At 34.0% G+C, this 27,198-nt stretch overlaps 1 protein-coding gene across 14 annotated transcripts in view; it reads right to left on the bottom strand.

The window, feature by feature from the left end:
* mub (poly(rC)-binding protein mub) overlaps window positions 1-27,198 on the bottom strand; it is a 186,476-nt gene that overhangs the window by 4,563 nt on the left and 154,715 nt on the right. For 3 of the 14 annotated variants that reach the window (XM_073083945.1, XM_073083936.1, XM_073083938.1), the window contains 10 exons: window positions 16,271-16,331; window positions 12,645-12,856; window positions 10,496-10,552; window positions 10,244-10,360; window positions 9,366-9,518; window positions 8,101-8,208; window positions 7,857-7,976; window positions 4,648-4,752; window positions 1,594-1,687; window positions 507-634 (listed from right to left, as the gene is read on the bottom strand). In XM_073083945.1, coding sequence (XP_072940046.1) covers window positions 507-634; window positions 1,594-1,687; window positions 4,648-4,752; window positions 7,857-7,976; window positions 8,101-8,208; window positions 9,366-9,518; window positions 10,244-10,360; window positions 10,496-10,552; window positions 12,645-12,725 — 963 coding nt within the window. In that variant the 5' untranslated portion in view covers window positions 12,726-12,856; window positions 16,271-16,331. Of the gene's footprint in view, window positions 1-506; window positions 635-1,593; window positions 1,688-4,647; window positions 4,753-7,856; window positions 7,977-8,100; window positions 8,209-9,365; window positions 9,519-10,243; window positions 10,361-10,495; window positions 10,553-12,644; window positions 12,857-12,972; window positions 13,154-13,242; window positions 13,462-16,270; window positions 16,332-27,198 lie in introns of those variants that run through there. The other 11 variants (XM_073083948.1, XM_073083949.1, XM_073083946.1 and 8 more) reach the window with 8 other exon arrangements.

Below are 27,198 nucleotides of genomic sequence, written 5' to 3'. Positions count from 1 at the left end.
TTTGAGGTTCGCAATTTACAAATTTAAAATTCATTAAGGACAAAATGTAAAATCTTCAAATAACCATCATTACTTTTATTTTCCCTTCCTAGTGTTTTTTTGGTAGAAGGTCTAAACTAAACAGATCATAATAAATCTTTAAAAAACATGAGTGACTCAAATTAAATTATCACTCAATTTAACGAGAATAGAAATATCATATGGCCTTTCTTGTCTACGAATCCGCCAACCTACATACATGCGGTTAAAAGTAGCTGTTAAAAATTACTGATAATTTATCATTGGCTGGTAAGTTCCGTAGCGGTGTTTTTCTTGTTTTTATAATATGGAGTAGCAGACGCGCATGCAATCCACCTGATGGTGAATGGCTACTGCCGCCCATGGACATCTCTAATCGACTCCCGATAGGATTCGATATTCATACCGGAGGTCGGCCACAGATGCGCCGGCGGAGACGAACCACAAAGGGTTCTACCAACTTCAAACACAGTTACAGTGTTACGGACCTTGCCAATGATGCAGCCGATGAGCTCGTTGGGCACGGTCATCTCGTGCGACTGCTGGTTGCTCTGCGGCTGGTTGCGCGCCTGGTTGGACGTGCGCAGCTGCGAGCCCGCCAACGCCGCCAGGGCTGCTTGAAGGTACATCACACCATTTTATAATTAAAAAAGAGTTCAATAAACTTTATTTTCAGATATAACCTACATAAAAGCAGTAATAGACTAGATCCACGGATCGAATTCTAGACAAGCATCTGTGATTGTTTTAAGTTTGTGCGTATTACAAATTAATTATAGCCTGCACTGGCGGACTTGGGGTGGCAATCCGCCCTCCACTGGCGGTCCTCCAAATATCTACAAGGTCCCTTGTAGACATTTATAAAAGCTTGACAAATTAAAACAACTTCTTAGACTGCGGAGCTTATTCAACATTTCCGCCCGGACCTCAAACGAACTTAGTCCGCCACCGATGGCTTGCCTGATGAAGGAAAATATAATGAAGAAAGGTAACATGCCTTAATTACTTAATAAAAATAAACTTAATAAAAATAGGCCTCATAACAAACATTTGCACTCTACCAATTGGTAGACTGTGGCCAGAATCTTATTCATTTTGAATGGAGACTTGTGCTTGTCTAGAACAAAATGGCTTGTTGATTATAGTGATGACAAAACAGGTAAAAAACGTGGAAAAATACTTATGTAATTTTGAATTGTATTGAATTAAGTATTTTGTAACGTAAAAATAATCAAAATGAGCCAACTCGTTTAGTTTCTCGTCACAAAAGCACAAACATACGTATATAAAGAGGCAGATAAACCCTTGCGTGGTGCAGTCGATCCAAATACTTATGCACACTTATGCGCTTACATCTATACTAATATTATAAAGTGGACAACTTTGTTTGTTTGTTTGATTGTAATGAATAGGCTCAAAAACTACTGGACCGATTTTAAAAATTCTTTCACCATTCGAAAGGTTCATTATCTACGAGTAACATAGGCTATATTTTATATGACATATATTTGATAAATAGATTTTGAGGCGGTACAAAGTTTGCCGGGTCAGCTAGTATATTATAACTTGACTTACCTGCAGGATTGAGTCCGCCAGTGTTAGCGGGTGCAAGACCACCAAGGCCGAGGGCAGCTAATCCAGCGAGTGGTGATTTGGCAAGACCTCCCATCTACGAAATCATACAACATTATATCTGTTTTTCGTAAATTACGTTACGCATTAATTATTTTGTTGCAATATAATACGCTTAACTGGCCATATTTTTGCTGCAATGCTTCAATCAAATAAAATTCGTTATTCGTCCGTCCTCAAATGGGAACGGATATTGATATTAGCAATTAAATAAAATCATCAAAATGTTTGTTTCATTTAACATTTTCAGGATGTGTTGTTTGTGTGATCTCTTTTGTCATATTCGACCTTTAACTGAAATCGTAATCGTAATCGTAAAGCCATCCTTGATAATATTATCGTACATTGCAATAAATATATAGACAGTCTAGGCGCACAAAAACAATCATCCATGCCGGAAATCTTAAATGCAAAAATATAATGCAATATTGAGCTCCAGCTGCTTGTTTTCATCTTCTTTGACATTGCCGGGATGGGATCGCTGGATAGGGTAACCTGGGTAGAAAGTGATTTAAATAATTTATTAGTCTTACAAAGAAAATCCGCAATGTTGGTATGAATAATTCAGATAGTTCTACATAATTTATAATTACATATAGTATAAAGTTTAAAACAGTTTCTGAATTAAACATACCAGGGTATTCAAGCGCAACGATGCACATACGCGCATATGGATTAGGGTTTGCGAATTTTCTTGGTAAAGTTTCAAAATATATTCGACCACATTGTGAGCCTTGAGTGGTGCTGCCCAAGTTCAAAAATGCACCTTTAATTTACGAGGGGTCAGAATTTTAACTATGTATATTATTTAAAGAGCTGGTCGCATCACGTTACGCCATGCGGTCCATGGTTAATCGCAGTATTAACTCACGTGAGAAAAATAAAACACAAAATAAATATATTGGAAGAGGCGAGGTAGAGGCAAAAATATAGGGACAGGTGCAAGTACAGGAGGTTTGAAAGAACGTTGCGTCACTGAAAACTGAATACTCGATAAACATAAAAGCTCGTATCTCGGCGATGCCAGAAAACAAACAGATAAAGCTTGATGTGAATGTTTTCATCTACACATACTTTGTCACTAAACACTCCATAGAATTGTGCTGAAATTAATATGGATACTAACTACAGATTGAAGGGGTTGATTACGCACATTAGGTTCCTAGGGGGGTCACTATCAATCAAAGGGAGAACGTGCAAATATATTAACGGAAATCTATAATGAGACTTTTAAAGCGTAGGGGAATATAAAACAGCGCAAAAAAATAAAGTTCATTTCTACACTCCACATCACCGGGTTATCTATAATATAGGTTCTTTACTGGTATTCTCGCTACAAGGGAAACTGGACACCACATATCCAAGTCGATTTTAGGGAAGATGGGGCAGCACCAATCACATAATAACACTCTGTCCACACCACCTCATAGACTAATAAACAAGACCCCGAAAACACCACGACACTGGTTTTAAATCGTACATTCACTCAAGTACAATTTCTACGTGATAGGTTTAAAGTCTTCTTATTATTTTGATTGGGTATATAGGGGCATTTCATATGTAAATTTAGGTAAACTCCATCGAATTATTGAAATTACATCGGTAGGAATCTAAAATACATTTGGAAGAATATTTTTACATACGCTACAGGATATTACGAAACAACAAAGAACACATAATTAAGCCGTACATAATAAGAATGAAATATATAGACGACGCGTCTTCTTATCGCTTCGGGAGAATTATTTCCAGAAATAATTTACGTATATCGAACACAATGTTCAGTGTGGTTTGTAAAATATTATTCTCAGTATACGTGTTTGTCCATCGCTATAACTTTTTTATGTATAGATGCATATTGGTAATTTCATAAAAGATAATGAATACTTAACGAAACGATGAGAAGATTTACACACTGGTAAAACAATAAAAATCTTTAAACCTTAAACGTAGGAGTACGTATACCGCAATAATATATTTTTTATTTGGTGAACAACGCGATGTAATAAAATAAACGCCCCGACACGATCAAATACGAGCGACATCGATCTCATTATGTTAAATCTCGCCAAAAACATTTCTATTCGTCTCGTCGTTACCTCTATGAACCATTATGGATTACGCGAACGTTTAATGGACGGGTAGTCGGATAGTTGGATAGACAATCAATGATATAAAATTACAAGGACGGGTAAATCTTTTTTTAAACCACTCATTACTTCTGTATCACCAAACCTTATGACTTCTCGCAGGTTACGGTGTTTAGCGATCCAGTACAGTTAATGTGGCTGCCACTTGGATAAGAGCTGCTAGTAGGGGAGCCTACGATACTAAATGTGTACAAACTCCAGCGTTATTGGACCTATACGGTTGTGTAAATTAGACGTTACAATTAAGAAAAAGGTATTATGATGTTTTTCGATTCTGCGGGGGGTTTTCTTATTCTGATTGATCTGAGTGATCGATTTTTTTTACTAATCTGACGGGCTCCCCTGTGCAAACCCACCGACATAGAAAGCTTATTTATGATTTAGGATACTGTACATGGTGTAAGGTATCTCCCATATCTTAGTCTGTCGCGTTCGAGACACTCCCGAAATCTCCTCTTGGGCTCCCCGACTATGAGGCATAATAAGCAGGGGCGGAGGCGACACAGTTTGGGTGGCGGTAACATTAATTGATAAACATTAGGGTTTATTTAGTCTTCAAGACATTTTTTCGCCCATTTAATTTAAATTAGGTATTTAATACAAGGTGCGATGGATTATCCAATACGACATACTACAAAGAGGCACACCGTTTGAGGTGAATTCATCCGATGTCATTGTATTTTTGAGAGAGTACTGACAGACTTTTATGTTGGCACATGTACGAATACGTAGGAAACGAAAGGCGAGGGCCCTTAGAAGTCGATCGCGCCGGGGCGGCATCGCGGGGTTGGGCCAGTGTCGCGGCGTCGACGGTGTTTGTGCGCGAGGCGGCGGGCGAGCGACTCACAAGGTGGTGGTCGTGCAGCGGCGGCGGCAGCAGGTGGTGCGGCGGCAGCGCGCCCACCAGCGGCGGCTTCACCTCCAGCAGGGGGAACACGGGCGCGCACACCGCCTGCACACCGCACGGGCACACGGTACACATATCGTACACGGCTACGTGGAATGCGCTCGGACGAACTGAGCTTCTATGTTGTATATACCCGTATTCGTGTTACCTTTCATTCCTTACATAACACGCTCTCACGATCATTTTTACGACATTCAAGAGTACGTATCGCATCGTACTCATTAAATAATTACACTATATTATGACACATTATGTTTGTTTCACAATATGGAAACTAGATGTTTCTTTGGCCAAAACCTACCGATTTGCTTTCTTGTCACTAAGTGATAGATCATTTAGTTGGAATAGCTCCCAAACAATCAATATATAACTATCAGCTAACCTAACCTAACCTAACCTATCAGCCCCATCCAACCAAAAGAATTGAAATTTATTGTAGTTCCCCAAATTACTTTAACCTACACCGAGTAACCCCACATACCATATTCAACATACACAATCTTTGACATGTTATATTTCATCACTGTATAAATCAGTAAAACAGCTGTACTAGTTGTACTCTTTTGTACACCAATAATAGCTTTAAGTATGTATAAATAAATCCTACCTATACAGTTCCATCTCACCTGCCTATCATTTTCGGGTAGTAATAAAATTTATTAAGCCATAACTCGATACCCTAGCTTGCCATAAAAATCTAGACCATTTAATATATTGTGTAAGTCATTACTATGCTTCTATGAGTAGACTATTCTAACAACATTATTAGTTGTTATCGTATTTGATAACTACTTAAATCATAAACCATTTAAACCGAGTAAGGACGCTTTTTCCTGCAAGTCCACACACAAGGATATACTCGCAGTAGCGCGCGTGCGGGTGGGACGTAAGCGCGGCATGAACTCGCGTGACAAGAAAAACACCCTAAAGAGTCATTTAGACGGAGAGAATTTCTTTACGTATCGGTTCGAGAAACCATAAGCTACTATCACAAGCAATAATCGCCATAACATAATCGTGTCAAAATGTTTACATACAGGCAAGAACTAAAATATCGCTTTTCATACGAAGAAAATTTCATAGGAGATTCGCATCTAACTTATCGCGAGGCGATAATTGTCTATGTTTATTTACACAACGATACAGATTCTTGCTTATGAGAATCTCGATTTGTATACGATCTCGTGTGACATATTTTGAAGTTCATACGAGTATCGTAAAGATCAGTTCGAATCGTTTTCAGTGCGAGATTTGTCATTCGAATTCAGTGATTATCTAATTGTAAATCAAGGCACAACGTGTTAGATGCTTCCAAATCATTTCTTCTCGCTATCTATTTTCTAACCTAATCTAGCCCAACATTTTGTCTTTTTTTCTGTTTAATTAATTCTTTCCTTAGAAAAGTAGATATAATTGAAACACCTTTGTACACTGTATTCATGGTATCAATTGGCATAAAATCTTGAAATACGATTACGGCCAAAGCAAATTTAAAAAAAAATCTGCTCCATTGCGAGGCAATTGTCGCCCAAAGCAACGAGCGAGAAGAGCAAATGATTAGACGAACAAAATGTTTTATATTCCTCCGATAAACGTACCTTCGAAACGAGAAACTCTCCATCTAAATAGACACATACTAAATCGTAAAAAGATTTACCTATCAGTGACAGTTATTTACAATTCAAATTTGCCTGTAAAATAATTGAACAATACAGTATATAATTTGTTTTTACAGAACGAGCATAACTTGCAAGAGATATATTTTATATTATGATTACTTCTTGTATATAGATTTGTAGATATTAATAATTTTGTAAAAATGTTCCAAAGCTTTTTGTTTTACTCGTTTTTTGATTTGACAATTATTATATGTAAGGACGTCCGTTAAAACTGGTGCGTGTGCACGCTCGAGTGTTTGTATTGGAAAATGTGAGCAACGCCGAAAACACGTGCGCGTGCTGCGGGCGCTCAGCGTGTTCGCATGCGGCGGGCGCTCGCTCTGGCACTGTATCTCAGAATATGTTTGATAGTACCGCTCCTGTAGTAATCACAATTTAATAGGCCCATTTTGACACATGCCATCCTAATGTCATTAATGTTTTAAACTATAGTCTGATTCATAATTAGGTGTCCAAAATGTAAACAAACAAATGTCACTGTCAAAATTAACAAGAAACCTAAACTTTAACAAATTCAACAAAAAACGAAAACTTTACATTTATTCACAATTTAACAAACGCGCTATGAAAACGATAATACATTTGAGTTCGATTACAATCACGAAAATGAATAACATCAGCTACGAAACTTAAAAATGACGGCCCAAGAAATGTTTTGTGTTCCGATTGTGTTACCATTGTCATATTTCAATTTTCTACCATAAACCTTGTTTTTTATTATTATTACTGTATGGAACGAAATTGAGGTAATATAATTATTAGAAAATGTGAATTGATCTTAATTTATTTAGATTATTATTTTATTATTGTTGTATTAATTTAATATTGTCAAAAATAAGAAACTACCATTTGAAACTGATTTTCTTGATAGGTCAACACCTTTGTTTACATTTTGGACACCTAATTATGAATCAGAATATAGCTTTGTAGTTTACGACTACGTGACGACTAGAGCTTGCGGCTTCAAATTATCCGGCAGAAACCATAATCGATTAACTTTCAAATAATCGAAGAATTACCAAGAATTGATTATTTGTCCCTTTTTCATCATAACAACAATAAATACAGTTTACAATAGCTCGAGCGATACTTTGTTTAAACTGCTAAACATGATTTTTTTTTTAATTAGACTAGAAATTATTATATTTTCTCCTTTTTATTAAATCTTTAGATGATTTAGAAAAATATTAGATAAATATTCTGTTTACAAAATATTAAGTAATCTATACAATAAGATGTGGAGTTGTAATCGATTTATCGAAAATCGGTTTCTTTGGTTATCGATTTATATATCACATGCTTAGTACCTAGGTATGGCATGTGTCAAAATGGGTCTCTTAAATTGTGACGACTACAGATCCGCCCGGGCCGTACCGTATGGAGCGGTCGCCTGCTCCGTGCACACATGTCAATTTGAGCGGACGTCTAAAATAAGTATTCACAACCAAAAGGTTTAATATAATCACTTACATCTTGAGCAGGCACTGCATAATTTCCTTGAATAGTGTAGGCCTGTCCGCCAGCCAGAATAACTGGTCCCGCTACATTTGGCTTTGGTCTGTAAGGGATGGTTGCACCTTTTGGTGGGCTCTGAAACATTAAATGACATTACCTGATAAATCATAATGCTCCATTTATTTATATATAAAAGTTACTATTTTACATATTGAAATAGCATGTTCAGGTATAAGATATAAGTGAAAGTAACACACACCTCAAGCATAACACAGCAAATGTGATAAATGCACTGTGTTATGGCATCGCAGGTACCACTGATTGTCACAGCTCTTTCAGTCGAGTTCGGCAGCATTTCACTTGCTACCTACAAAGAGATAAAAAAATACCATAAGTAATTATAGGCAACAATATTTATTTGTATAGTCAAATTCAATTTAGGTTCTTGCATGGAATCATATGGGTATATAAAAAAGTTACATATTAAGGAACTCAAGCTTAAGCTTAAGGAACACTTAAATATTAAGGAACACTACAGCATCTTGCATGTAGAACACATAGAAAACACATAATCGATTAATTTATATTATTACATTAAGAAAAATCAATGTATATAAAAATTTGTTATATATAATTATTGAATTTATAATACATTACTAGAATAAACAGTAAATATTACAATATGTGTATTTTAGACTTTGAAATTATGTTGAATACTGAATGGACTTACAGGAAATGGTAGTGTTGAAGATTATCCATATATTAAATATTCATTTATGTAATAGATATGATCTATGCCCTTCGCTTGAATAAAATACATGCCTATCTAAGAAGTTAATTAGAAATGATTGAAAAAATCCTACTCTATATCTGAAAATTACTGTGTATGTGTAAAATTATACGACAATTTTATTAAAAAACTATACGATACAACTGAATTACTTCTAGTAGGTAATTATTTTTTAAGTCAACACCTCACAATACGTAAAAATCCGTAAAGCCGTTTGGGCTGTGGGGAATATCAAGGAATGAGACATACATACTTTGCAGTGTGGTACAAAGCTGAATGTTCAAATTCAATTCATTTATTGCAGGATAAGGGGGTATAACTCGGCCTCTCGATGGAGAGGTCCGAGGTTCAATTCCCAGGCACGCACCTCTGATTTTTCAAAAAGTTATGTGTGTATTAGAAATTAATTATCACTTGCTAAACGGTAAAGGAAAACATCGTGAGGAAACCTGCATACCTGAGAGATTTATAAAAAAAATCTCAAAGGTATGTAAAGTCTACCAATACGCACCTGGCCAGCGCGGTGGACTATGACCTAATCCTTCTCATTATGAGAGGAGACCCGTGCCCAGCAGTGGGACAGTAATGGGTTTTTGATGATGGTGGAATACATTAGTTTTGTGCTCCCATCCTAACCCAAAGGGTATGTAAAATGTCTCATGTAATCATATAAATTCTAATTTAAATTAAATTATATTAAATTAAGAATATTCAAATAGGACAAAGGATGTTACCTGTATATTGGCACCGGTGACGTCGCGGATCTCCTTGATCTTGGAGCCGCCCTTGCCGATGAGCGAGCCGCACTGCGAGGCGGGCACGATGAGCCGCAGCGTGATGGGCGCGCGCGACCCGCCGCCGCCGCCCTCGTTGAACTGCGAACACCACTGCGAAACGTTCAATTCAACCTTTCAATAATTATAACTATAAACCACGCTAAAATCGCACGAGGACAATCGTTCATCCTGATTCCTGACGATCCTGATGAGGAGAATGGGATAAAGTTATTAAAATCGTGTATTGTCATCGGTTCTTGATAATTGTTCAAAATTCTTAAATTAATCGGACCATTCAAAGTGGGTACAAATCGTGTTTAAAGATTCTGTTAAATACATAGATACATAGATACAGCCCAAGCTAATAAAAGTGTGTTAATATCTATTTTATATGTGGAAGGGCTTCGTTATAGATCTCTCTTATATCTTAGACCATACAGATTGATGTCTGAAAACATTTTAAAAATGTATAAATATTGAGTTAAGTGTCAAGTGTCAGGTGATAATTATCACAATGACATTGTTCGAAATTTATAGATTCTGAAATGTAAGATTTTTATTAGTGTTTTTCTTATTGAATAGCTAAATATTTCTAATCAAAAACTATTGTAAGTAGGCATAGACTCACAAGTTACTGCAAATAATTTAATTAATATACATATTTTTTTGGGTACCTCACAGAAAAATGCACCTTTTAATAAGTAAATAAATAATCTAATTTAATTAGATTTTGATTATCTTGATACTTCAATGCTGACAACTACCAGATAAGGTAATTTAAATCATTTATTTACAAACAACTTAACATCAATGTGTAGATTGAAACTAAAACTAACCTCTTCGAATTTCTTGCATATGAGGGTGAAAGCCTTGAATATGGCTGTTGTGTTGCCAGTAACAGTGACAATGCGTTCTGGACATGATCCATCAGATATGTTGATTTTGGCTCCAGACTGGAATAAGAATATAATTTCGGTATCAATATTTATGATTATCATACAATGGAGTTGCCATTGTATGGTATGGCATAATAATAAATAGGAAATAAAAAAGTCAATCATTATTATTTGTGCATTTTTTCGACTCACCTCTTCTCTAAATCTCTTGACAATTTCTCCTTTTTTGCCTATGATACTGCCAACTTCCTAAAACCAAAATTGAAAACATATTAATAAAGCATAATGAATCAGCATTATTCTATGTCAATAACACGAAGAATTCAATTCAACTAAGATTGAATCATTGGCAAGTATTGTATGGCAGGCACAAGCACATCTAATGCAGACAACTTAAGATTTATCGTACAGAATATTTCCTGTCTGTTGTCCAATAATAGTCTGAGCATTAAGTAATTCTTTACAGTGAGAATAGATGCATTGCAACTGCACAGATAGTTTTAGTATGGACGAATAGTATTGGTTTGTTCCTGGCAACAGGGCCTGTTGACTCCTACAGTATGTGAACAATGCTTGCATGTCTCTCTAGGCGTTGAAGCAATACATCTTAAAACGACACAAATAGCTGGGCACGGCTGTATGTACCTAGGGTTCAAAGAACTTGGTACCAAAATAAATGAACTGATTTAAAACTAATTGGTACATAGCAAAGTGTTGTAACATGCACATGCAACACTATGTGAGTTGCCAATACAACTATATATGAGATAATTAATGCTTTCTTATATGTAACCATTTTTTATCTCATGTCAGATCATGAAAAAGATACATAAAACATCTATTTACGGGATTATCAAAGTGTTAATAGCTAATAATTATAACCACGAACTAAATATATTCTATTTGTACTTTTATAAAATTCCAAGAATACTTATATTTGAGCTATTTAATATAGCTCTAATGACGGAAGTAGCAGAAACTGAAAATCAACAACTGCAAAGTTAAATCTTACACACATTATTTCAATCAGAAAAAGGTACAAATCGACATATTTGATGAACAGGACAAGTGCCAATGGTTGGCAGGTTGCCAGATATACTTTGTATTGGATTAAAGCCAATTAAAAGTAGGTATACCAAGAGTTATACGAAGATGTGAGCATCAATACATTTCACATGTCAGTGCAATTTAACCACATCTAGATGTACTTAATTACTGCTAAGATTGAGCAATGTTACTATAATGATTCAGTTCAAGTATTAAATTTTTTATACTATTGTTGTGTACTTATTTTGCTATTTGAGTAAAAGCCTAGTCAACATACAAGCTTAGCTTACAAACAAACAGGATCTTGCGTTATGAAGCCATACAAGTACTTTTCTAACAAGATTAAAATACCAATGTCATATTAGATTACCATATTCTTAAATCTAGGACTGTTTTAAATAAATATTTTATTTTAATTAAATATATTACATGTAAAGTTTTACTTCTTATTTTTGTTGTTGATAACACTGCACTTTGGATTCTTTGGCACTCATTAAGATGGTAAACAAGTTGAGAATTTTATTGTTATTTGCATCTACATTGTATGATTTGTTATTTTGCTCCTATTCACATGCATAAGATAAGACCAAGTAAACAAATACTTTTTTCATATCATTTTATTACTTTTGCATGAAGCCATGTGATTTATGGTGTGCAATATTATTTCCATATTAAATAACAATTACCTATAAGTATATTATTATATATTTTATAGTAAATAGTAACAAAATAGAATTACAAATGAGTCCTTAATATCAGTTGTCCTCTGCAAGAATGTGGTTGCTAATGAGAACTATGTGTAATTTAATAATGATTAATTCATAACTTATAGATAAGATGATTGTTTTGTTTTATATATGGAACAGTTAATTATGAACACTTCAAACAAAGTGTTGACTATAAATAGTAAACATGTAGCTAAGTACTAAAATATGTGCCTAATTTTAAATAAACTTTTCTTAAAAATTGTATTATTCTTTAAGATCTATGTCAAAACTACAATTATATCAGTACACATGCATATGAATAATGAAAATAACCCACTACAATGACTATAATACAAATTAAATTGTTAAGATGAGACTGATATGCAATTACTAACACATTTAAAAGATTGATATTTAAAGATATTACTGAGTGGCAATGACAATGAGAAATGCTGGGATAGTTATAGTTGATGGTTTGATTGATGTTATAGAAGAAGGTAAAGTGCACACTTCACAATATAAACATTATGAAAAATTTAAGCGAATGGTGCCAATGTTTGTTAAAAAGAAAAGTGCATGTTTCTTACCTTCCCCTGCATAATCAGTCTGATAGTGAGGGTGACTTTGGAGTCTTCCTCGTGGAGAGGTGGGGCTTTCTCCAGTTCCATGCTGGAGGAGGTGTCCGATGTGTCTCGCGGAATTTTGGCTGCGTACAGGGCTACGTGTGGGCAGGGGACACTCCACTCAATCTAATGGCTGGGACTCGGGGGCTCTTGGCACGCACTGCAGGCAGGGTAAGCTGGAAACAGGCGCACATCTCAAAAGGAGCGTCGAGGTTCCGAGCGGTCTAAAGGTACGGGACACGAGCATTCGTCCTCGCTTTAAGCGCACTAATCGAATCAAATATTTATTTACAGTGAGTGTCGGTGGGAAGCGCAACGGAATGAGGGCGGCTAATGAGGATCTAGACACTATTATAAACTAACTGGTCCCAGGTCCGACCGGATTCTGCGGCCGCAACGCGAAACAGTCCGCGCCGGGCCGCGACACCGTTACTTGAACTCGGATACTGGTTCGCGACTCGCGACATAACCTTAGCGTCGCGCCTCATGGCTAGCCGACCGGGTTATCGATCCCGCAAATCCCAAACAAATTTTATCGACACGCACTTCACACTTTTCTTACCTCGATTGGTAATTCACGAAACAATAATGACATAACAAATCTTATCACTAGTATTATCACCCATATGTGTATAAAAATCACACTTATCACAATTTAATAAGTCACTTAAAATTAAAAACTAATAAAATCCGACGCAGATGACGCGTCGGTGTAAAGCTTGTCGTTGTCATAGACAACAATAGATGAGAGCGAAACAGAGCCGGGCTATGGAATGTGAATGCGAGAGAGGATGAGATAGCAGCGCGACGACAGCCAATGAGGCTGCCGGCGACTGTAGCGCCTCTAGTGGCGCTTGTGTTAAGCGATTGATTTTTTTCTTATGTAAAGGCAAACGTATTTTCAATATACAGCTAAGTTCGTTACAATAATAATATTTATTTAACTTCGAATATATTCTAAAAACGTTAAATATATTGTAATATAAATATCAATCGTAACATAATTGAAATTGTATTGTAAGTAAAATAAGTATACTATAAAGTAAAACTGATTACGTAGTTTACGATGTGACGAAAGTTTTTAATTTGTAATTGATGGTCAATTTAGTAATGAAGTTATTTTTTAAGTTTTTGTGACTACATTCAAATAGGTATCTTATAATATTACTATTTTATTTAATACCTAATACATGAATACAGTAATATCATTCATTTTTATGTAACATATTATGTTGGTTTAAAATTAAAATATTATTAATGTATGTTTTTTACCTACTTTAAAGTTTATAGTTATCCTACAAACTAGTTATAAATATGGTTACTATACTATACTATTACGCATCTTGTTTTAGGTACTTAAATGTAGATATTATAACATACCTACAAATAAAACTGAGTACCTGTGGGACACGAGGAAAGGGCTGGAAAATAATAAATAAGTACTTTCACGTACCTATCTATCGAATTATACACCTATCTTTGTTTTACTTGAATCTACGGAAAGTAATGGTTTACAATGGAATATAAACCTCCCAGGGTTTTGGCGCAACATGTTATAATATTGCTATTAGATTAGATAGATTTCTTCTAGCGACTTTGATAAGAAAGTACCTGTCTTGAAAACGAGTGATTGCGGCCTACCTTCCCGGCCGCATATATTTTGATAACTTTGTCTTTCGTTTCGATTGCTCTACTTTCCATAAATAGATAGATATAATGAAATTATAGTAACAATAATATAAATCAAAATGTATCCAATTTGCTTCGTTGGCATTTATTTAATAGGTGTTTAGTTATTAACGAGTATATAACATTTCCACGACACTAAACTTAAATCATGATGGTTATGTTAAAAACGCGACAATCAGCGCCATTTTCATTATCCATGTCATTATCATCATCAACAACCCATTACTGTCCCACTGCTGGGCACGGGTCTCCTCTCTTAATGAGAAGGATTAGGCCATAGTCCACCGCGCTGGCCAAGTGCGAATTGGTAGACTTCACATACCTTTGAGATTTTTTTCTTTTTTATAAATCTCTCAGATATGCAGGTTTCCTCACGATGTTTTCCTTCACCGTTTAGCAAGTGATAATTAATTTCTATTACGCACATAACTTTGAAAAATCAGAGGTGCGTGCCTGGGATTTGAGCCTCAGACCCCTCGATCGAGAGGCCGAGTTTCTTAATCACAAGGCTACGACTGCTTCTGTCATTATCTTACATTGTTCTTATTATGAGTAAAGTAGTCCGGATTATACTATTCCCCTATATTGGTTATTAATATTAACAGAACACAAAGTTTCATCACAAAGTAGATTGGGTCATTCCTCTATTTCTAGTGCTTCTTTCTGGAGTTCCTTTACTTAGTAGAGTTTGTATACGTACACTCTTGAGAACTTTATTCTGATTTAAATCCAGACTAGGCCCAGTGTAAAGGGCCGAAATACAAAATATTACGAACGACCTTAAAATTATTTTTATCATTATTGTAACATTGTTTAAATGGTTAGTAGCTCTGAGGACATAATCTCATGACAACGCTTAACGCAAGGGATGACAATTTATTCGGTAATTTGTGACACGGACGATACGACATGTCTTTGGGATTATTATAATTCATTTTCGTATAAAATACACGTGAATTTTGAAACGAAAATGATTTTTGCTCATATTAAATAATCAATTGTCAAAAAGCTTTAATTTTTGTAACCTACATCACATGGGTATTTGTTTTGTATTTAATTATTAAACCTGTTGAAACATAATTCCTCGGAGGGTAGGTAATACATAAATAATCGATTCCTATAGCGTCTAGTGCAAGAAAAGGAATAGGATTAATAAAATCTGATTAAATTGACCTGGGATATTAAATGCTTAATAAATTATTCTTTTCTATGAGCATTGAAAAGTGGAAGCTCTTATTGCAGTGAAGTGGGAATTATAGGTTTAGACGATGCTAAATGAATAGAACAAGAATTTCTCTATTGGATAATCCTCTGTCGACAGATAAGCTTAAGAGCGCTCTACCATCATTTATCTTTCCATTGTCTTTTGATTAAAAATACGTACACCGCCTTTAAAAGCTTAATGCGGATAAAGAATAACTAAATTATTATTATAATTCTTTTTTACCTAATTCTACCTTAGGTAGTGCACATATGCATAACATACAACATTCTCAGTTAATTTAGAAATAGACTTATATTTATTTATCCATGTAAAAAAGAGAAGAGGTGCTATGTTAGGCTGTATGTATTTTTTTATAAATGTTTAAATTACATTAATTCTGTCAAACCTGCGAAACGTTCATTAAACTTGAAGTTACTTTACAACGAGTTAATAACTTAACAATATTGCCTAATATGGCAATATCTCATATGGATAAAATTATCAAATAGAATTAGTGAAACGGAATAAAACATTATGGAATACGTACAACATTCCATAATCCATATAAAGAGGCCTTGTTTGATATATCCTGATCTAAACGTCACCATAAATGGTAATTTTATTCACAGGGAATAATAATTAAAAAATAATGAACTTAGTAAAATAAAATTTATTTAATTCATTAAATTATACTTACATCTATAAGTAGGTGAGTTCAGGGGCCAAATTCGATACTTTAACTGTTTCCGCTGAAGTACCTGAAAAAAAAACAAAATTAAGTTGGTTTGGTTTAAATATTTTGGTTTAACGTGTGTTTAATTGTATAACACATTAAAAGTCTATTATTTTGTAACTAATGTATGGGATTTGACTAGGTCACCACTCAAAGCTAAAGGTAAAAAATACCCTAAAAATGTACGTACGTGGGCTACTGTATTTTTCTTACTGCTTAAATTACGCTGTAAATGCTTAATTTAACTCATTTTGACTTTGCACAGCCTTTAATATCATAAGGCCGTGTTATTGGCATTCAAGATAAAGCAAAGTCAATTTCGAAAGGAATAATGATACAATAGGCGTCATTGCCTGAGAGTTCCATAAACTAATTAAAGTTGATAATCTCCTCAGTTTTGAATTAAGCCTGCTGGTTCTTAGCCCATGAGGTATTTCTGATACAATTTTTCTGAAATAACAAGAACGGACGATTGTTCAGCTCTATAAAAAACAGGTCTAAAAAAATATATGATGCCTAGAGTCGCTATAGTACTATCAGAAAGTTCTACTTTCAAACTAGATACCTATTCTTCAATGCCAGGCTATATTTCATTCGAAATTTTAAGTTTGAAACTAAACTAAATAAAACATGTTATGTATAGGTATACCCTAATAAATCGTTATAGATACTCTGCATGGAATTCTGGCAGTACCTACTTGTAGTAAGTGAAACTATCTGTATGGATAGTTCAACATAGTTCAGTATTCAGTCATTATGAACTAATCGAGTTGTTTCTCCTCATCATATACGATCGTAGAGAAAGTTATGTTCCTACCTCCAATATAGGTAGGTACATGTATGCCTCCCTATAATTGGCTACATAGTTCCATTACACGGGAGCAGGAATGCACGTAAGTAATTTAACATGGTTATATGTTTACGGCGTATATTTCAAAAGTACGTACGAATATTAGGAATTTAATGTTATTTGATGGTTTTGAATAAAAATTATATAATTATACTAGCTGACCTGGCAAACGTTGTGTTGCCATATAAATAAAAAAATGTTAAGGGTGAACAACCCTTATCACTTACGGTTAAACCCGTAGTAAAATAGATAGAATATTTGAAACTGCGATGGTAGCGAAGTCTGTCGAATCCAATGTGAAACATTCCAAAATCAACAACTACTTACGAATTAAAAATTAATTAAAAAAAACCTTTTCCCACGGACTAAATTGTGAATCTAAACCATTCTCAAGTCCCCTTGAACACACACAACAAATTTCATCAAAATCAGTCCAGTCGTTTGGGAGGAGTTCAGTGACATACACACGCACATAAGAAATAAATATATAAAGATTCTATGTTATATAAGTATATATTATTTTGTATTATCGTGGTAAGATTGTATTATTAAGACTGGCCATTATTATAATTTGCAAATTAAATATAGTTGTTGATTTTATTTCAACTCTTTTCGCTCTTTTCGCTCTTCACGCACTTTTTCATGTTTGTACAGATTTATAAATAGTTCATGAGTAACATTTATAAGCGTAAAATTGATGAATATGTTGAAATAATCAGACAGTTTCTTTTTTTGAAAGTACAAGTAATTCAGTATAACGTCCAGGCAGCACGCAAACAATAATGTAGTGTATTTATATTCGAAAATAACGCAAATAATTCCAGCTTGTGACCTACCTGAGTCTGGTATTCCGTTTGTATTACATATGAATTTAGTAGGTTTCGAGTACATATATTCTATTAGTTGTCAGAAATTTACCTGAGCTTGGAAAAGCTTTCTATTCACAAGAAAAATGCCAAATGTATAAAGTCACAGCCCTAAAACAAATACAGGTCTGTGTGTAAAGTGCTAGTTAAATTATAAAATTAAATTAAATTATAAAGTTATGTAAAAATATGTTGTTTTTATTGGTTTTAGTATTTACAGTAGGTAGTTAATAGAAAGAAAGTATATAACGCATGAAAATATCACCTATAACTACCTGTTATAATTATAACGTAGTATGGATAGAATAAAAAAAAACTTACTTCACCCATTATTCCGCTTATAAGCAAAAACTGTAATATGCCTACTTAGTAGACATTCTTTATGCTTTAGTACGTACGATCTTCGGCACCATCTACGAATAATTAAGTTGTGCATAATTAATATTTGCGGCTTTGGCGCCAATCTGTATCGTTTCTATCTGACAAAGGCAGTGCGATATGGCTTGTAGAGTCGCTTGCAGAATCTCGTATAGCAGAGCCGGGATCTATGACGCCACTTAATTAACATTCAACCTTTTGTAAACGGTTGAATTCACTTTGGAATAATAATCCCTTTGTTTAAAAACAACGTGGATATTTTAGAAGGAAACCTGCACAGACACGTACTTAGAATATGCTTTTATTTCCGTTTTTTTTTAAATTTTATGATGTCGTCACATTTTCAGATAAAGTTAATTGTCAGTTAAGAAATAACGAAATAAATTTTATATTACTACGGGCTACGAGTCCTAGTTATAATACCTACTTGTATGGTTTTATAAATTTCGGTGAAATTTCTTACATTCTAAAATAAGTCTTTATCAACCCGTTACTATCCCACTGTTGGACACAGGTCTCAGAATGAGAGCAATTTAGCCCAAATTCCGACCATTTTTAAAATTCCAAATATACGAGTAGTTATCCTACTGTAGTTTAATTTCAAATAATGGAGTATGTTTAAATGGTAAAGGTGATTTCATAACACACACACCTAAATCTAATAATAAATAAAAATCTCTACGCTACTATTACTTGCAAATTATTACTAAAAGCGAAAACCAATCATTTTGACGGGCATATTGAAGTTGGTATGTTACTTATTCAACGCAAGACCGATAGATCAAAACGCACAAACCTTGTTTGCTCATGTAAGGCAATATACAGATACAGACATACAGCTTACAATATGCGAATTGTTTGTGTTTACCCTCCGAGAACCTGATCGGCATCTTGTATTGTATGGAGACGTAGATGGGATATCATATGGATGTGATTTACATTTCGTGAATTTGCAGTTTATCTGCATAGGAATTCCAAAATGTAAACTCATACTACATTCTCTCACGTGTAAGTCATTATATATTCAGGGTGTGTAATTTTCTACATGAATTCGTTTCAGTTAGCGAAATATATTTTAAAAGTTTAATTAATACCGTTTTAATTTTCATAAAAATCGGCCTCGTAACTCCTTTTAGCATATACCATTAATCCTTATAACTCACACTGTATTTATATTATCGTTATAAAATCATGATCACAAAATCAACATTTAAAAAAAATGTTCAACAGTTTAAGAATATTTGAGTGGAAAGTGGAAACCAATCTTAAAGTCTTTATCCGCTCTTTTAGAGGTTACTTCAAGGAGAAGACTTCTACTTATTTACTTTAATTTAATTTGTAAAAGAGTTATCCTCGTACCTTAAAACTTCACCCTTTTTCCTTCAGCAAAGATAATAAAAAAACATTCGTCTTCAAACTTTATTCGAAGTAGCTTTAATTTGTGGCAAAAGATTTAAAAAATACATTTATTATTATTTGCAGGTGGTAAAAATTCATATCATGTTGTATAAAATACCAATACTTATGTAGGTTTAACTAGATACTTATAAAATTTCAAAAGCTGTTCACAATTAAAATAAAATATCTCTAATTGGGGTGGATGTACAGTTCTACAACATAGCAACTACAATTCATAATGAATTCGAGAGTGTTGCTTTGTTGTCATCGCGGCTGAGGCTAATTGTATAAGATACAATAACAAACTACAGAGTACGTAACACATGTTTCCTAATTATGTATGTCGGTGGCAGGTACTGGTATCACAAGTTTTAATTGCTCCATGCGACTTACCGGGATGTCATTCACGGAACTTATATCCCGCCGTATCATAAAAGAACTTGCTTGTAAAAGAGACACTATGGAAGTTTTCGCTCGCTTACAAAAATCCTCCTTGACTTCCAACGTCGTCATTTCCGCAGTTTCAGTACAAAGAATGTTAAGATACAGCCTCGGCGACTTATGCATTTTTACGTAAGGCGCTTAGGATTAAATACACCTGTCGACGTCAATGTTTTATTGTCCCACTGCTGGGATGCATCTTCTCTCAGAGTGAGAGGGATTTTAGGCCACAGTTTACTGCTCTGGTCAATTGCGGAACGGTCGACTTCGCACATATTTGAGAGAACTTTTCTTAAAGAACTCTCACGCGTGTAGATTTCTAAAAGATGTTAAAGTGATTTCTGATATGCACATATATTTTAAATCTATTTGTGATAGTAATATTTCCGACCTTATGCGATTCACTAATGCGAAACTATCTAAACGAAGCAGTAATTTGGAATATTGTATATACGGATATATTCTTATTTTATAAACATTCCATTTGTATCGAATTCATCATTTGAATGACTTAAATGATTTGCTTGAACTAGTCTCTCTCATAAAGATATATTCGAACCTTATAGGGTGTGTTTAGCTACGTAAACGTTGTTTAACAAACAGACTTAATCCAGTATAATCGCAAGGCTTTGGCTGACTGTTCGCACCGCGGGATTGTAGAGGTAAGCGTTTTGAATTTGTAATTTATATAAAACATATTTTAATTTGCAAAGCTATCGAGACGGATAACACTAAACACGCCGTGGGGATTCTGAGGATTACTTATACTTATACATAGAACGGAAATATTATTCTCTAGGTATTAAATAGTTATAGATATTGATATCAATATTTTTGGTTACTTTACGCTGGCTAAGACTTCATGCAACTTCGGAACTATCAGGTATGCAAGTTTCGTTTGAATGCTTTTCTCATTATATAAAAGTGGTGGTATTAACATACATACATATGTTGCAGGCAAAATCAGGCTACCAGCGTGGCAAGCCGAAATGCATGCTACTGCTTATTCGTAGTATAGAAACATAGAAGACTTTGTTGTGGTTTACTTATGGAAAAATCATCACAATTATTTAGCGAACTCCTCGGTTTAACTATACTGGTTATACCGTCTTTCAACAACCTTAAAGCTTTCTTGCATTCTTGAGTTACAGATGGATTTCTGCTATTTTTATTAGAGAGATCCGTAATAAAGCTTACTTTTGTGAGGTCACACTCTGCAAATGCGAGCCCTTAAGGAAAATACCTGGCAGAGGTGTATCTGCCGCGCGACGTAGTTACCGAGCTTAATGAGCTCCCCTTGTACACCCCTAAAGTACCTACACAGAATGTTGTCAACTTTGAAAATAATTCAGGACAATACATACATTAGTTAAGCTAAAATTTATCACGTTTGCTTTTTAAAATTAATACATACGTATTTGAAGATTTTTATATTTTTTCAGTAAATATTATAAGTATTGAACAAATCATAAAAGTCATAACAGATGATGCTATTGTCACTTAACATCTTATTGTAACAAATTATCATATAATATTAATTTAATGTTACAATTTAACTTAATAAAATTTAATTTAATAAAAACTTGGACTTTATCATTTTTATAAATTTCCCATGTGTGTGCCTCAATATTTCAGATCAGGTAAGTATTTGTTCGATCCGATTGATCCGATTAGGTAAGTACTTGTGCAAGTTGATTCTACGTCGAAGTTCTGCAGATTACCCAACAACTAAAGTACAACTAAAGTGTAGCTTATATTTAAGTTTATTATTAGTAGGTACCTTAGTATTTTACCTAATCGTACCTTAGTACATACTAGTAATCTATAAATGAATTTTGCAATATTTAAAAAAATGCTATTTTCCAATAAATATCGTGATCGTGACTTGATCCATAATAATGTGTTACCACAAACGTGGCATAACATAAAAAATTATGAACAAACATACATAATTTCTAATAAGTATGATACATTAATATTAGTTTTACTGTGAGTCTAGTGACTATTCGCTCACCAATTACGTGATGGCCACTACTTTAATAACATTAATAAATTAACTATTTCCTATTGCCTCACTTAGACTTAGATTTCTAAAGCACGGATATGTGCATAAAACGGCTAACAATTACTTAAAAGGGTAATATATGGATACATTACAATAACTAAGGGTTATTTAAAGACAATACAATAGAGTATTTCTTTTTCTTTCTTGTTTGTCTTTAAAAGGAAAAGTTTGAAAGTCATGTTGTTTAGTTACCTGCTTAACTTTATCAAACATTTTGCAATAAGGTACTGTTCTTATTGGAGTTACGAAATTCTTAAAAAACTTGGTTTTTCGTAAGCAAAGAAAGGAATGTACTTGGGTACCGGGTCTTCCGTGAATGCATTCTTGAATACTTTCTTTACTTCGAATAATAATGATTAACGCGAGGTGAGCAATATGAGTATTGTTAAATACGAGTGATATACAGAGTCTTCGTAATATTATTTATAGTACTATTAATACGCTTTGTATGTGTCCCACGTTTAGAATTAAAAAGGGCATCGTCCACCTTAGGTACTGATTTATAACTTAAGCGAGACATTCATTACATTTTTTTATCTTATAACGATATTTTTCCAATAAGTTAGTTCAAAGTATGAAGTATTAAAGTACTACTGAGAACCAATGTTCTACTGAAACATTAGTACATTGAAATAACATGCATGCAATTAATTTAGTATTTAATTTAAAATAATATATTTTAATTGGATTCAAAAGGTATATAATATTTACAATTGCAAGTTAACGGAAATACTTTAAGAAATAGCTTACGGTAAAAGTTTCATCTACGTATAACAAAAGGAACATCGATCGAAAATAAAACAGTCTTTTAGTTAAACCAATTTGATTTGTAATCTCAAGATAATCTGAAGTAAGGAGATTTGTGGTGCACTTTGAAATCAAGTTGGTCCAACAATATTAAAATTCTTTTGTAGTTCGGATCACAAAGATACGGACGATCTCTCAAAGCTGGATTGCTGCGTTAGGGGTTGCTACATAACTTATTTATTTATTTCATTCTTATTGAAGTTTAAATAGACTGTAGACTAAACAATGCTTAAAGAGTAGATGTTAGTAACTTTTATATACTACCATCATTCAATCTGGTATCCATTATTTATTAAATAAAATTACAACAATTAATTATGTACGTTTACCGCAGGAGTTAATTAGATTAATGGCAGAACAATAAAAGATAATGTTTCACAATCTAGCGTTGTTAAATTGAGCAGAACTTTTTATTGTAATTTATAAAGTTGCAGGAGGGGAAAGCTAAGAAATCCTGACAGCACCGGCAGCTGAGCAGAGCAGTGACAAGAGAAACAAGAACAATAAAGTATCTTAAAAATAACCATGAAAATGCAAAGAAATTGTCGATCATCAGTGTTAATTTTTAGGTAACATGGGGAAATCTGTGGAAATTTTTATTTCTTACTCGTAGTTGCACTCCGCAAACCGTTGTCATGAAACCGAATGAAGCAGGAAACATAAAAAATACTTATGTTACAGAACACAAATGACGAAATAAAATAATTTTATCGAAGATATTTATTCAAGTCAAGTAATCAATAGTATAGTATAGTGTAGTAGTAGTAGAATAGTATAGTAGTATAGTAATAGTATAGTATCAATAGTATAGTAATAGCTGAAAACTTCGGACTAATGATTTTCAATATGTTGGTAGTAGGATCGTTAATTACTTTAGTCTATGTATGTGGTAAGACACAAAACAATATAAACAGTCCAATTTAATATTCACAAAATTAGCCAAGACAACATTTAGTAAAGCGAGGTAATGTAATTGTAGGATGTAACTGTAAGGAAATTACCCATAGACAGCTCTTATACCTTTCGCTGTGGAAAAGAAATGAACAGACACCTCTGCCAAAATGAAAAGCGGCTTGATTTACAACTCGCGTAAAACCCGAGGTCGGATCTTATTAACATTACTTTTTATAACAATGAAGGCGCTAAATTGCAACAATGTAGACAGAAATTTAATTAAAACGTCCAGATAAGAGGTGCTAACTAGTATCATTAAAAGCAAAATAGTTTACGAGGTAACAGATCCGTCGTTATTACTTTATTTCTTCCATAAAATCCAATCGTACTTAAACAAATTATTCAATTCATATAATTGTATAAAAATAATATAGGTAAAATGGATTAACTTAACAATGCGACACAATAAATATTACTAATATACAGAGGGACAAACACCACGAAGATTTAAGGTCTGCTAGTAGGTTTAACGATAATTACCTAATGATGGCCTCTACAGAACATAACCTCTACTGAACTATAGCCTCTACAGAACATAACCCGAAAGCGCTAATGAAAAATCATTTAACGTAATTAAATAAATTATGATTATTAACTAATATACGTACGCGCGTTAAAGCTGAGACTATTATAAGCATACAGAAAACATTAGTCGCATCAAGTTGTACCTACATTGCACCAAAGACAAATCAACCATAATAATTGTCGTATGAGCCTGGTTTGGATGTTAAGAAATCTGAATGAACTATATAAATATTTCAGTTAGTGTCGATACAAGTGTCACCTAATTCACCAATATGTTAATTAAATGTAGTAGGTAATATAAAACGTTTCAATGAGTTACTTAAGATAAATATAGATTAGTAAAGATACTTCGCCGCCTCGAAATTGAATGAAGCCACAAACGGCTTATTAGTAAGTTCTTTTTTTGAATTCTTGACAAATAAAAACATTTTTTAGAGAAAATTTACGAATAAATAACTGCGTTATTTACATAATAAATAGTTATTTCAAATATTTTTGGGACATTTTAGCACGGAGACGTGGCAAAACTTTTTTACGCAACTATTTCAATTCTCAAAACTGGTTACATTTTCTTGTTAGGAGTGAGTAATCTTTACTAATCTATGAAGATTATAGGTTTGAAACCGTATATATACATACTTACATAGTGTTGATAACTTCAAATTACCTAATTTTAAACACTTGAAGTATTAAGCCAAACTTCAAGACGTATCTACCAACGAAACTACAAAACAAGTTTAAGTCACTACAATAGTTCATTAATAGTGGGTTTACCTTTATTCGTAAAATTGGGTGCACATTTATGTCACCCAATTTGAAGTAATTAATGTGAATAAACTAGATTCGGAAATGAGTCTATTTAGAAAGTAATTTAAAATTAATCAGATTTAATTCATAATGAAAATTACCTAATTAGTGTATAAATATATTATCATCATTTTAGAAATCTATTATGAAATGATAATGGTAAATCATGTTCTACATTTTGTTATTAATGAAATGATAACATGATAACCTTTCATTTCTAAGATTCCATACTCAATATGTAAAAACGGTCTGTTTATCTGCTCGTCTGTCTCTTGAATAGTAATAGATAGACATTGAATATTTTAACAAAAAGCGTATTCTTGTGGCTGATATAACAATGTATTTTAAAAATTGGACGTACGAAACACTCTGTACGTAATTTCGATTAGGCCTTGTTATTTTTTTAATACTCGCTATGATGAGACATCGTTAATAGAAATACAGCTTTCCTGATACGAGCGTAATGTAGATGTAGATGTAGATGTAGTAGAATATGAAGGTGGTAGAACCCTTTGTGGTTCGACTCCGGCGGCACCACCGCCACACCTATTTCTACCTAATAACAACAGTGTTAGGCACTGCTGTGTTCCGGTTTGAAGGGTGTGGTAAGGGAGACAGACTTTTCCGAGGCGTTCCAGCTTAGTCCTCAGGGGTAGCGGCGCATCTGTGGCCGACCTCAGGTAGGAATATCTAATCCTATCTGGGGTTGATTACAGATGTCCATGGGCGGCAGTAGCCATTTACCATCAGGTGGACTGCATGCTCGTCTGCTACCCTTTTATTGTAAAAAAAAAAAAAAATGTGGTCAAATCTTTAATAGTTTGCATGTTCAAGAAATTAGATATTATGTTCCCGAAACCTTCCTCATACTTGTGCGTCAGCTTTAGAAAGTAACGGTTTACATTGTACCAAATCAGTATTACATGTTTCGCCGTATTGTACCCGTAAGCTTCGCTTCTGGGTGCCCTCGTCTTCAACCTTTTCGAGGAGACCCGCCAAACGAAAAATTCTTTTGTGCTCATGCCAACATATTTCCCAGTGCCGCCTTTAGCGGTCCTTTGATAAGCATCTCCGTCCCAGAATAATTTTGAGATTGATATTTTTTCCGACCCATGCTTGTATAGCTACGAATGTAGCAGGTATTCGGAAACTCTGCAATAAGCATATATTTAACGAGCAGAATTCTTTAAATATGTGTGTGTTACGAGAAATATTTTGAATGTGTTCGTAGATTAAAGTTGATATGAGAATACAATAAGAAAACAGACTGCTTTAAAGAATACAAGTTGTGCGGAGTTTTAAGTTATATGGAGCGGTAATTAATATCGCATTTATCGGTACCATTAACCTATTTCGCCAACATATTTTTTTGAGATGTGCCTGCTTTGCTTTATGCTATGTTATTATTATTAATGAAGCCAAACTAAAAAGAATTTATATAATAGGATTTTGGTCCCGAATTTGTGTGGAAGTGATAAATATTCAAAAATATATTGACAACAAACTATGAAGACATTGTCAGGCAATAGAGCCGAACATTCGACGAGGGTCGAAAAGGGTGCGGAAACTGGACAGATGTGTATTGAATAAAAGTAACTGTAAAATAAGAAAGTTTATTGTAATGTATACAGTCCAGATTGGGTTGTCGCCTAATTTTGTTGTAAACACTTTGAACTTTTCTATCATAGTAAGTAGTTCCGAAGGTGGTAGAACCCTTTGTGGTTCGACTCCGGCGGCACCACCGCCACACCTATTTCTACCTAATAACAGCAGTGTTAGGCGCTGCTGTGTTCCGGTTTGA

This window comes from Epargyreus clarus, unplaced genomic scaffold, assembly GCF_041222505.1.
Source record: "Epargyreus clarus isolate Ecla_fem2 unplaced genomic scaffold, WU_Ecla_fem_2.2 ptg000019l, whole genome shotgun sequence".
Lineage (NCBI taxonomy): Eukaryota > Metazoa > Arthropoda > Insecta > Lepidoptera > Hesperiidae > Epargyreus > Epargyreus clarus.
This window is presented reverse-complemented; position numbering and strand designations above follow the sequence as displayed.